This window comes from Fukomys damarensis, unplaced genomic scaffold, assembly GCF_012274545.1.
Source record: "Fukomys damarensis isolate Sample0158 unplaced genomic scaffold, DMR_v1.0_HiC HiC_scaffold_26, whole genome shotgun sequence".
In the NCBI taxonomy this organism is placed as follows: Eukaryota; Metazoa; Chordata; class Mammalia; order Rodentia; family Bathyergidae; genus Fukomys; species Fukomys damarensis.
The window spans coordinates 22,731,799-22,744,251 of record NW_022900938.1 but is presented as its reverse complement, the minus strand read 5'-3'; the positions used below and the strand labels follow the sequence as shown (position 1 = coordinate 22,744,251).

The 12,453-nt window shown below is 43.3% G+C and overlaps 1 protein-coding gene across 8 annotated transcripts in view; it reads left to right on the top strand.

Moving 5' to 3' along the window:
* Positions 1–12,453, top strand: part of Rapgef4 (Rap guanine nucleotide exchange factor 4) — a 233,933-nt gene that overhangs the window by 203,430 nt on the left and 18,050 nt on the right. For all 8 annotated transcript variants that reach the window (XM_010607008.1, XM_010607007.1, XM_010607005.3 and 5 more), the window contains 9 exons: positions 232–382; positions 1,299–1,387; positions 2,258–2,288; positions 2,515–2,593; positions 3,674–3,820; positions 4,277–4,374; positions 8,279–8,404; positions 8,803–8,981; positions 11,949–12,039. In XM_010607008.1, coding sequence (XP_010605310.1) covers positions 232–382; positions 1,299–1,387; positions 2,258–2,288; positions 2,515–2,593; positions 3,674–3,820; positions 4,277–4,374; positions 8,279–8,404; positions 8,803–8,981; positions 11,949–12,039 — 991 coding nt within the window. The remainder of the gene's footprint in view (positions 1–231; positions 383–1,298; positions 1,388–2,257; positions 2,289–2,514; positions 2,594–3,673; positions 3,821–4,276; positions 4,375–8,278; positions 8,405–8,802; positions 8,982–11,948; positions 12,040–12,453) is intronic.

Here is a 12,453-nt window from a genome sequence, read left to right as displayed (position 1 = left end):
CAGAATCCTCATCAACACATGTGAGGTCTAATTCCATGGACAACTCTCAGGCCAAAGTCAACAGGAGCTAACAAGGGGTTATGTATTTCATACAAACGTTTTATATGGCTTTTTTGGTGCCGAAGGGAGGAATTCCATCAGTCTGAATCTGAGATCTGTTACTCTGCTTTTATAAGTAACACAATGCAATGAGTGTGAAATGCTTCAGCATCTTCCTTGACTCCCTGGCACTTACCATGCCCAGCCTTCTCAAGGTACAGAACAGGAGAGATTGGATTATGCCCTCAACAATAAGAGACGAGTCATCCGCCTGGTTCTTCAGTGGGCTGCCACATATGGAGACCTCCTCCAAGAGGATGACGTGTCCATGGCTTTCCTGGAGGTACGTGGGCAGCATTCTTTCTGCGAATGCACCTTTGTCCTGCAGTATGGGAACCTACTCATGAACACAGCAGCCTCCCCAGAGAGACTATAATAGCCACTTCTAGACTCTGTTAACTTGCTCATTTGTTAGGAAGGTACTGTTCGAAAAGAAAAACGTCATCCATTATACTGCTGCTCTAATTCAATAAGTGGTGGCATTTTCATGTACTTTCATCTGGTCTCTTTTTCTGTGTGTGGTTTATGTAGCAGTGATCACATTAGTACCCAACATTTTGCAAGCTGTCTTTTCCATTTAACTTTATATAAGGACTTTTCCATTCAGTACAGTCTTTATAATAAAAACTCTCATGACCATGCAGTACCTATGTCACAGATTGGTTATTTATACCCATACTGTTGGATATTTGCATCACTTCTAGTGTGCACCTTCCTGGGATAATTGTGCAATGAGCATTATTGTGCAAGTAGATTTATCTTGGTTTCCTACCTGGCAGTGGGATGCCTAGCTCAAATGGTAGAGCACAGCAAAGCACATCATTCCTTTGAGGAATAACTAGGACAAGAAGTAGGAGGCCATATGGTCATTTGAAGGGACACAGTTCACCTTGTAAACACTTTGTCTACCTCAACTGCCCCTTTCCGTCCCATGGCTCTAGCCCTATGGGACAGCACTGACCTTGGCAGTTGGTCCTAATGTACAGTAGTCCCCTCTTACCTATGTTTTCTCACTTACAATTTTGAACTTAGACATACTGTACCATTTTATTCTTGTTTTTCCCTCTCTGCATCCGTGAAACCATGGTCTGGTGATGCTAGTGAAGCATATGACATAGGAACATGTCTTTATTGCTCTCTACAAAAACGTACACTCTTTGCAGTTCTTGTTAAAAGCCTGTGACCTTTGCCAATTACAGGAGTTTTATGTGTCTGTATCAGATGATGCCCGGATGATCGCTGCCTTCAAGGAGCAACTGCCAGAGCTGGAGAAGATCGTCAAGCAAACGTAAGGAAGGGCTTGGGCAGGGGTGTCATCAAAGAAGTGCGTGCTTCAAAATCTCCAAAAAGTCCTTTGCCTGAAAAAAGAGAGACAGACAGACGGATAGAGATAGAGACAAAGTGGCAGAAGGAAGGAAGGGAGGGAGGGATTGAGGGAGGAAGAGAGGAAGGAAAGGAGAGAAAAAGAGAAAGCAGAAAGAAGGGAAAAGCAAAGAGAGAGAGAAGGGGAAAGCCTTACAGCTGTCCTTCCATACCCCAGAGAGCTCTGATGTGAGCAGACAGGCCCAGGGCACTCGCTCTACCTGGCCAGACAAACAGGGAGCCAGTCCTGTGCTCGGCTGCTGTGTGAGCTGGAGAAAGTCTGGGAAGGCAGAGATCTTGCTTCAGGGAGTTCAGCTCAATAAATGTGGGTGCCCTAGGTTCAAAGTACTGAAGGCAGCGATAAAACGGTCAGTGGCATTTCAGGAAAGTCTGAGGGCCATTACTTACATGGAAGATTCCCTTTCTACCACCAAGGCTGTGGAAGGCAAATGTTCGTGTCTTCTGTGTGAAAACAGGTTTTCACATGCCTTTCCCTGAGGCACAGATTAAATACTGGAGGGTGAGCACGCTATGAGATAGACTTTGAAAGCTAGAAATCCTGGGGTTTAATATCACTTCCGCCTAGGATCTGCCTGTGATAAGAGCTGGTGTCTTTGTCATCTTCCCAGCCTTTGGTCTCTCAATGCCAACATGAGGGAGGTTCATATTGCCTCCCACAGGGATTCTGTGATTTCATTTCCCGACATAAGACTAAAGTTCTATAACAAAACAATCTATAGTAATGATGAACTTTTAGCAATGGCATTAAATAATGTGCTTTCTCTACTTCTCGTAGCTCAGAAGATGCAAAGGGCCCTCAAAAGAAGGTAAGGAGTGAGGCACCGTTTTGAATTCCATGTCTGTGTCTCAGAGAATTGCAGTTCTCCAGAAATAATGCATGGCCGTATATAAAAGTGATATCTTTTTTGTAAATAGAAAACGTATTTGCTTTATTTCTTGGCACTTACTGCTTCTCAGCTGCATTTTCTCTGAGTTGCTGGCATGTGTTAGTCGGTCCCTTTACAGCACTCACTGTGCTTACTGTTTCGGCAGCACAAGGTTCTTTTGCAACAGTTCAACACGAGTGATGAGCGGGCCCAGAAACGCCAGCCTATCCGAGGCTCTGATGAGGGTAAGAATTCTCATTGAAGTCATGCTTATGTAGTGTTCAGAGTCAGATTAAAATTTAAAAAGCTGTTCTTGGAGGTACCCTTTTGCATGCTGGCTCTTTGTGCTCTTGAGCTCTTGTGCTCAGAGTTGAGATGTTTGTCCATCCTTGGTCGACTCTACTCCCGACGGCCACCTTTCCTTGAAAGAAATGCAGATTGTCTCAGGGCCTGGCTATCAAGGTCACCACCTCTGGGAAGAGCTGGTAAGAAAGCAGTTGGCCTTTGGACACAGGGAGGAAGGTGGGACCACAGGGACGTAAGGTACTCTGGCCTGGAATATGGCCTCCTTGGCTGCCTTCAGGGAAGTGAAGGTGTTGGCTTTGGTTTGGTTGCTCATTATTTCTCCAAAGAATTGCAACCACACATAATCATAATAATGATAACATTTTCCTTTCAAGCCACAAATGAATCTTTTAATCTAGGAGTGCCTTAAAACCCAAGAATTGCAGCAGCTGGAATTGCTGCCAGGGTTTGTGTGGTCAGAGGTGAGCCTGTGGGTGCCATTCACTGTCTGCTAATCTGACTCCGCCTGAGCCACATGGCCCAGCCCCAGAGCAACACACCAGTGAAGCAAGCGAGCAGCAAAGTCAGCATGTGCTAATGGCCGCAGGCAGAAGCAGTCTGGCTTGCAGAAGTGTTAATGTTGGCTTCCCATGCAAGGTTTGGTGTCAGCAATCTAGTAATCAGCCCGCAGTGTAGCACTTCCTCTGTTGTGAAAAAGAATGACTAGGGAAAAAGAAAACCCAGAACGTGGGCCTAAACATACTTCTCATTTTTTCCCATGACCTATTTGTGGTCTTACACAAGTATCTGGTTTTCAAATTGGGGGCGGTGGCCATATGTGCACCTGTTCTTAGACCAGTGCTAAAGTAAGCAGTTGTAGAAGGGGACAGTCATATGCATAGATGTGTGTGAGTAAATACAGTAGTAAGAGCTATAAGATGATGTAAATTTGGGAGATTGTCTAAGCACTTTACACAGTTTATAGCTTTCATAAGAAATCCCAAGGCCACTTTCTTCTGTTGCTGATGGTCTTTGTGCAGTTTTGTTTAAGGTGTATTGCATGGACCACACCTACACCACCATTCGGGTGCCGGTAGCTGCCTCAGTGAAGGAAGTCATCAGCGCAGTGGCTGACAAGCTGGGTTCCGGGGAAGGCCTGATCATAGTAAAGATGAGCTCCGGAGGAGGTAACAGTCGTAATTAGTATATGGCACTTTCACACAAAGGGAATTCCACCCCCAGAGAAACCATGTACGGAGTTAGTGTGGCTGTTCCTGGCTGACCCAGAAGGATGATCTGGCTGGGCACCATTATCATCTAGAAACATAACCTGTTATATAAATAGCTAGAGTAGCTTTTATATATAATCACAGTTACAGCACAGAACTGGGTGAACTGACCCTCAGTATTCCCACTGCTGAGGTGTGGTCATTTCTGATGGCATCCTGAGTGGTTTGTGGCTGTGTGAGAGCGGTGTTGTTTTTATTCAGTGAGTCGTGCCCCCCCTCCCCATCCTGTATTTTATGCAGTCACTCTGCATGTTCCGGTAATTCACGGAGCTGGCAATTTGTTGGTGTGATTAGGGCAGTGCAGCAAATCTCAGATGTATTTAATAGGCAATCTCATGCTTTTTATGTTCACAGAAAAGGTGGTGCTCAAACCTAATGATGTTTCAGTATTTACGACGCTCACCATTAATGGACGCCTGTTTGCTTGCCCGCGAGAGCAATTCGATTCACTGGTAGGTGTGATGATCGCCTCGGAGCAGCATCTGCAATCAGAAAACTTGTCTGGAGCTTAATTTTCAGTCACATTGAACCTACTTGCTAAAAATTTCTAATGCTCCTTGGCTTGTTCTGTCCTTCCGGCCACTAGGAAAGCCTCAGGTGTTTGCTGGAGATGAGCTAAGCTTTAGATTCTTATGTAAAAATCAGGCAGGTGGCACCGCTACTGCCACACAATCCAGCTGTCAGGACTCCTGTAATTTGCCCTATTTTAGTATCCTCACTTTAAACAGTAAATATTAAAATATGAATGCCAGGGTGGAAATAATCTTTTTAAAAAGCAAGATGTCGCTACTTATAAGATTCCTCCGTGAGATGTGGATAGAAATATGGCAAAGCCATCGTCAGTCCTGAGAGCAGTGCTGTCCCCAGGAAGTGCTATCTTCATCTTGGGTAGGAAATGCCAGAGGCCAGAGCTCCAAAGCACCTGTTCCCAGCCACACAGAGCTTTCTGTGACTAAAGAGCATGTTCATCTCTGTTTACCTGTTAAAAACTAGGCAGGGAAGTGAGCAGTTACTAAAATATCTTAGCTGATAAGACCAATTCAGAGAGTAGAGAAACTGATATTCTCTTTCTCTAGACTCCTAGAGCTTGGCTTCCCTTCTAAGAAAAGGATAAAGTGAAGGTTAGAGGGAATTTGCACTGAATTTGGTGAGAAAAATTAATTAGCTAAGTGATGCTTAAACAAGTTTCAAGTTTAATCAAATCAGATTGTGTAGGTTAAGATTCTCAAGCTAGGGGTATACCTCACTGGTAGAGTGCCTGAGGCCGTGGGTTTAATTTCAGGCATTGCAAAGGAAAAAAAAAAAAGATTCCCTTCTTTGAACTTTTCTGAGCTTGTCTTCCATGATTAGGATCCTGATTTCTGGGTTGAGGACAGCCATTTATACAATACCTTGAATTCAGGTAGAGAAGAATTTGCATTGCTTTGGTTCCTGTGCTCATCCCTGTCCCTCTAGACCCTGAGCCTTTCCATAACCACTAGCACTGTAAGGTTGGAATGGCCTCACAGTTCTTGTCCTGTATTCCTCAGTCTTCTGCATTCATTGCTTGCTAAATAAATATCTCCCAACATCAAGGGACAGAGAGGCAATGATGTGAGTTGTGCTCCCCTCTCTTGGAAAGGAGAGCCTTAAAATGCCATGTTTTGAAGCTCTATTGTAGGTGCCATGTGACACGTTTACCCCACTGTGCCCAGGGGCCTCTCCTGCCAGCTGGTTCTTGGCCACGGTGTGAAGCGATGCAGTGGATGGGTAGGCGTGTGGACTGCCTCCAGCTCCCTGTGGGGCAGACGCTAACCTTCTGAGCCTGTATCTTGGCACAGTACTGCAGCCTTCCACATTCTTAGTCATTGCTTATCTTCCATTCTGAGGCCTCCGTGGTCAAAAGGAATTTACTTTGCCTCAAGTACTCTGGACTTCTTCCCCATCAGTGTGCTGTCACTCACTGTGCTGTGGGGAGATGAACTTAACCTATAGCCATGGAGCTCCCTCGCTGGCTTGCTGACTTTCCCTTTGAGGACAGTCCTTGTAGGAAGAGTCATGCAGGGGATGAGTCTGCAGCACAGACTGTTGGCCAAACCCTTTGATCTATCCACACGTACTCACCAACTGTCTGCTTTGCACTCGGGGCTGGGCTAGCTTTTGTGTCCAGTAGGACAAGTGCCCAAGAACCCTTGTCCCTGTGACAGCTTACAGTTAAATTAGGATGTTGTGACAAACCCAGACAGCCTGGAAGAGAACGAGTTGTAGTGTTAAATTGTGTTGTCTAAAATTAGTAGCATGCCAGAATTTATCCTAATGGTTAGGGCTTAGCTTCTGGAGCTTCACTCTCTTGACATTTTACTTAAACAGAAATGTTAGTGGAAAACGAATTACAAAAAAAAAAAAAATCCCTTTGTACTGTGATTTAGCTCTACTTTTACCCATTCACTGCTTCCTTAGACTTTTATTTAGTACCTACTGCCTCACTCTAGGCCCTATGATGGTTCTGACTCTGGCATAGTTTCAAGGACCCATCCATCATGGTCTGTGTACCTCAAAGAGTTCACAGTGTAGGAAGGGACATCAGTGTGTAATCAGCAAGGATCTGTTGTGATAGGTGCCACCCAGAGCTAGGCACAGAGGGTGTAGGAGCACAAGGAGAGGGGGATGCCAAATCCAGTACTCAAAGACTTTCTAGAAGCTATCAATGGGCCCCCTGTCCTCCCATGGGCCAAGCGAGTCTGCTGACAGCTTCCTTACCTTCCGTCCTTCCTTACCAGCCCTCAGCCTACAAAGTACAATCCGTAGTGCTCAGGGAAAAGCTTGCTCTTTACATCAGTTTATCTGTTAAATCTTTTAAAGCTCAGCTTCTTTCTCCAAGAAACTCTTAAGACCACACATTCATTTCAAATACCCAGTAATTTTCAAAAAGCCCATTCAGGTTTCCCAGCCTGTTCATCTCTACAGCTGCGAGTTGTGTGCGTTAGTGTCTCTTTAGGCAGGCAGATGAAGACCAGTAGCTGTCTGTCCACGTGTAGCACAGTGCCTGCTGGTCTGGGTTGCTCTCACACTGGAAACTTGGTTGGTCTTCTGTTAGTCTAGACTTTCTATTACAGGGACCACCCACGTCCTGAACATGTAATTTCATTCTTTCTTTTGTCCTTTTTTCTTTCCTGTGGTCCTGGTGATTGACCCAGAGCCTCACACATGCTCGGCAAATGTTGTATCTTGGGGCTACACCCCCCTCCCCCCAGCTCCAATGAACATGTAATTTCTTTAGTGCTCAGAATGCAGAGGGGAATTTACAGAATGTTTTTGGTGATGATGATGATGATGATGAAGATGATGATGTTAATGATGATGAAACCTATGTAATACCATTACTTTTGACACAGATTTTGTTATTGGGCTTTCTTGTTTGTTTTGGTGGTGCTAAGAATCTAAAGCCTCGTGTATGCTAGGCAGATACTCTAGCACTGGATTACATTTTCATGCCTCTGGCATGAATATTGAGTATCCAAATATGGTAAGCATCATGTTGGGAAATATTCTTTTCATTTTTATAATTTTGTCATGTCTATACTCCCAATTTTATAGATAGCTATTAGTGTATTCTTTATCATTTCCTTTGTGTGTATACCATTCATCATACTAGGTAAAAATACTCTATATCATTTTTCATAATATAAAAATTAGTTAAATAAGTCAGATGAAAACTTTGACCAGGAGTCTTCCAAAAGTAGCAGAATTTGTTCTTTAAAATCTATCCCCAGACTTCATGGTTATGGAAGTGTCTTCTCAGCTCAACAGCATCCAGGGGTAGAAGAACCAGACATCAGGTGTGACCTTGGCTCAGGTGCTCTCTGCCACCTTGGCACCCCAGACATGTGTTACTGAGAGGAGCTGCAGCACCCGAGCCAGAGTCACCAGCAGTAGCAAGAAGCACTGTATATGAACATCCAGGGGCCATGCAGGTAGCTTGCTGGGAAACAAGAGGGGAGAAATCTCCAAGACCTCCTTCCATCTTTTCCAGCAAAAAAAAGAACATAAGGACTTTTTCTTTCCTTTTGGGGACCTACCGGGGCCAGGCATAAGAGAATTTGTGTAGGTCACCCTTCACCTGCTCTTTTTTAACCATGGTCCACATTTTCCAGTTGGCAGAGTTAATTAGAATGATGATGATGACTACAAGGAGAGCACCAAAGCTAAATAGCACTAAGAGCAAAGGCACCTTTCTCCTCCAAGTAAAATCAAAGTTGTAAGATTTTCCTGAAAGCATTTCCAGAATCATATCCCTGCATCAACTCCTGAAAGGATTCAGCCCTCAGTACTTGTCTGCTTTGAGATTCTGATAAGTTTTTGCTTTATTATCCATAGACTCCCTTACCGGAACAAGATGGCCCAACTGTTGGAACAGTGGGGACTTTTGAGCTGATGAGCTCCAAAGACTTAGCATACCAGATGACAATTTACGATTGGGAACTCTTCAACTGTGTGCACGAGGTGAGCTGCCCAGTCATGTGCATAAGTAGGGATGACAGCCATTGTGAATGAAGCTTGCTGGCCATGCTGAACCGTGTTACTGTGTGCTGCCATATGAAAAACATGTGCTGGGATGTTTTTCGTACTGAGTTGATTAGTAAGGCCTGTTATAAAGTCTTTGAATATTAAAAAAATCCCTGATGGTGCTATGCTATGCTACGAGTGCTCTCTGTTCATGAGTATAGTGAGCTGATAACCCCTTGTTTGCATTTATACGTTTATCAGTCCTCATAGAAGTCCTTCAGCTCCGTGGGACAAGTTACATCCAGGTCAAGGATTGAATTTACAGTTGCTACCAGGCTCGTGTTTTGATTTAAAAACCATCGAATAAGTGGAATTTTTTTTTCTTTCTGTTCTAGCTGGAGCTAATCTATCACACATTTGGAAGGCATAATTTTAAAAAGACCACAGCAAACTTGGACTTGTTCCTGAGGAGATTTAATGAAATTCAGTTTTGGGTTGTCACTGAGATCTGCCTTTGTTCCCAGCTCAGCAAGCGTGTTCAGCTCCTAAAGAAATTTATTAAGATAGCAGCCCAGTAAGTATGGGAAGAGAAAATCCTGAGCTATGTTTTCCTTTTGATTTCTTAGACTACTTCTTAAAAAGGAAGGCAGGAAATAGAAACTGCTTAGGCACAAGGACCAGAGACAGGGGCTCATGAAAATCATTGAATTTTTGTAAAAGGTGAAATTTCTTATACCTTTTGTAATATTTGACATCAATATGTAGACTAATATCTTATAGCACAGATGGTAGATTCAGAACCGTGGCTTTCTTTTTGGTTGGAACTACTTGATTTTTTTTTTACTGCCTTTGGTTTAGTCTTTCTGCAAAGTTGTGTAAGAGGCTCTGGAAATTGATGTCGGTCCCACATGTCACATTCTCACCAGTAGAGGGCAGTAGAATATGCTGAAACAACAGCACATCCAACTCAGCCAGAATAAAATCAGTGAAATGCATAAAGGCGAGCTAACCTGGTACAAGAAAATCATCTCCATAAACACCAGGAAAAAAAAAAAGCATCTTATACATATTCTATTTAACAGCACTTCATGGGAAACAATTTATTTACTGCAGGGGCCAGTTAGGTTTCTCCCTGACATGAATTTAATCTTCGCCTGCTATTTAGACATGCCTGACAACCTCCTGTTTACTTCCATGTTTTTGGTATCACCACAGTGCTAAAAATAAAAGGCTAAATTTGGCCTGTGGCTGTGAGACTCCTTTCTTTTCTAAAGGCAGAGAGCTGTAGCACAGGAAGGTTGGGAAAACGAGTAACCCCAGCCAGACAATTTTCTTGAGCCAAACAGTTTAGATCCCATACAGAGTCTGATTTCCGGGGCTAAACAAAGAAATAAAGGCTGCTTGATGTTTCATAGTTATCAGCTTGCCAAATGCCCTGATTTATTTTGCCAAAAATTTTAGGGTTTGATGGAATACCGAATCCCTTGGATTCAAATTCTGCTATCTCTTCTTTGGGAAAAGCTCGCTATTTCTGGTAAAATATTCCATAGGTATTGCTGATTTAGATATAGCTGCTTTCCCTAGAAGTGTGAACAACCTCATCGCAACAAACGAATGCCTTCAGTGTTTGGAAAGAGTAGCTTAAGGAAACTATTACAATGTGTGCTTTCCCAACACAGGGAATACATTCTCTCTTCACCTTGGCCTGGTTGCTCAATGCACCAAGGAGGAGAAAGAGGGGAGTAAGAAAATCTTTTACAACCAAATCCTGTGATTTTTACAGAGGCAACATAGAAGAGCCTCTGAAAAACCTCTGGGGTTTTTTTGCCTTTTAATGCTTCTTGCCTTTCTTACTCCATTTCCTTCTGGTTATGTGAGTACCTTGGATTTTGGTATAAATTGGCTTGTACTATTTAACCATTATTAAGCCCTGTGCTGTGCTCGCTGTCCTATAGTGGAGCTACACACGCAGCCCACCTGGAGGAGATGGCAGACTTCCGTAACTCCGATGTCTGTAAGAACACCACAGAAGCCTAGTGGCAGTGGCATCTGTTTAACATGATGTTTTTAGAGAACAGCAACATACACTATTCAAGCTCTTTGTCCTGTGCAGAACTTCTTGAATGGGGGACAGGTGTTTTTATTCTTTACAAACAAGGGAACTGAGGCACACAGACATCTTGTGACTTCCCTTGAGTGATAAGAGTTGGTAACACAATAGTGACCAGCAGTCTGCACTCCTGTGTTTATTCTTCCAACATCATGTGCATAAGACAGAGGCAAAAAAAAATATGTGCATGATTATGCTTGCTGCCTGCAGCCTTGGTGTCTCCCAGGTCACTTTCAGCCCAAGTTGACCCATGATCCACTGTCCCAGTCCCAGGAAGGCCTTGCTTGTTTTCTCATAGATGGGCCGGACACACCAGGGCTTCTGTGAAACATATTTCCCCATTTCTACATGGACTACTGAAGAACTCTTCATTGCTACCTTGGCAAATAGAATGTGGGAAGCGAATGCAACCTTTATTAGTTTTTATAAAAAGCCAAACAGGATTTAGTTATGATGTAGCCACTCAGATAACTGCGGGATTAGGAGCAAAGGATTGTGCATATTGCAAACGGAATTCTCTCCTTTTCAGGAACCTAGTATGAAGAAGTTAGGGGGTCCTTGCTTGGGCTGGACTTCAGCATTCTACTAAGAAATTCTGATCTTGATCTACATGTTGTGTTCCTATAAATGAGTTCATAAAAGTTAATAGTTGCATAAGTGTCGAAATGATCAGCTTTGGGCCAGGAATGGTTGTGCACACCTATAACCCCCACATTCAGGAGGTTGAGGCAGGAGGATTACAATGAGTTCAAGTCTAGCCTGGGCTGCACAGTGAGTTCAAGGCCAGCCTACAGTACAAAATGAGACCTTGTCTCAAAAAACAGAGCAACCTGCTTTGTCAGTGTCAGTAAAACCAGAAAATTAGGTTATTTTGTTGTCTATTATTTACAGATTATATCTCCGTTTCAAACTTCTTGAGATGAAGTATGCAGCCCAATGGAATCGTGCCTTGTAAATTGATATTTTTGAACAAATCAGAAGTATTTGCAAGGCAGGAAGAAATCGGGCGCTGCATTATGATATCCCTAGTCCCCCTCAAGCTGCCAGGAGAGTATCCACCTTTAGGGTAAAGGTCTGAAAATTCCCAAAGACATTTTGCTTTCTCTCTTCCTGCCTCCTGGGATGGTTCCCTCCAGGCTTTTAACAAATGTGAGATTATAATAACAACCCCTAGGGGAGGTATCTTTAAATTACTTGTCAAAACCCAAACCTCGATGGCCAAAACCATCAACTTTCTGAAATGACAGTGAGAAATCAAACAGCAGAACACGGTTACCCGAGCGGAAATTATACGTGCATTAAATCTATCATTGCCTGTTCACATGGAGGAGTCCTGACGAATATTAATGACTATCAGGAAAGAGAACTCTAATTTTTTTTTAATCTCTCAAAGGTAGCATTTTATTCAAACATGCGCCTCTTGTGTTTCAGCTGTAAGGAGTACAAAAATCTGAATTCTTTTTTTGCCATCGTCATGGGACTAAGTAACGTCGCTGTGAGCCGCTTGGCACTCACGTGGGAGGTAAGCTTCAGCGGAGATCCAGCTGTGACTTTTGCCTTAAGAAGAAAAACACAGGCTCACCAGTGGGCTTTTCTATAGAAATATCACTCACACCGGTATAACAATGGAAAAGGTGGGACACTTGGAGAGTGGTGACCTGTCTCCTTTTTCCAGTTGCCTTAGAGTAAGAATTTTAAAAGGTGTGTGTGTGTGTCTTTTGAGGGGGTGCGGCATTGTCTGGGGATCTCAGTTTTTCCATCTTTCGATGTAAATAATAAGCAATGTAGTTCCGAGTATGACATGAAGGAACATCACTTGGATGATAGCAAAAGTTTTGCTGATAGATTTTATTGTTCTCTGAAATGTCTGCTTTATTGCTTCTGTGCCAGACCTTAACTCTGACTGAAAGAGGACAGAAGATCCATTTTTATCCAA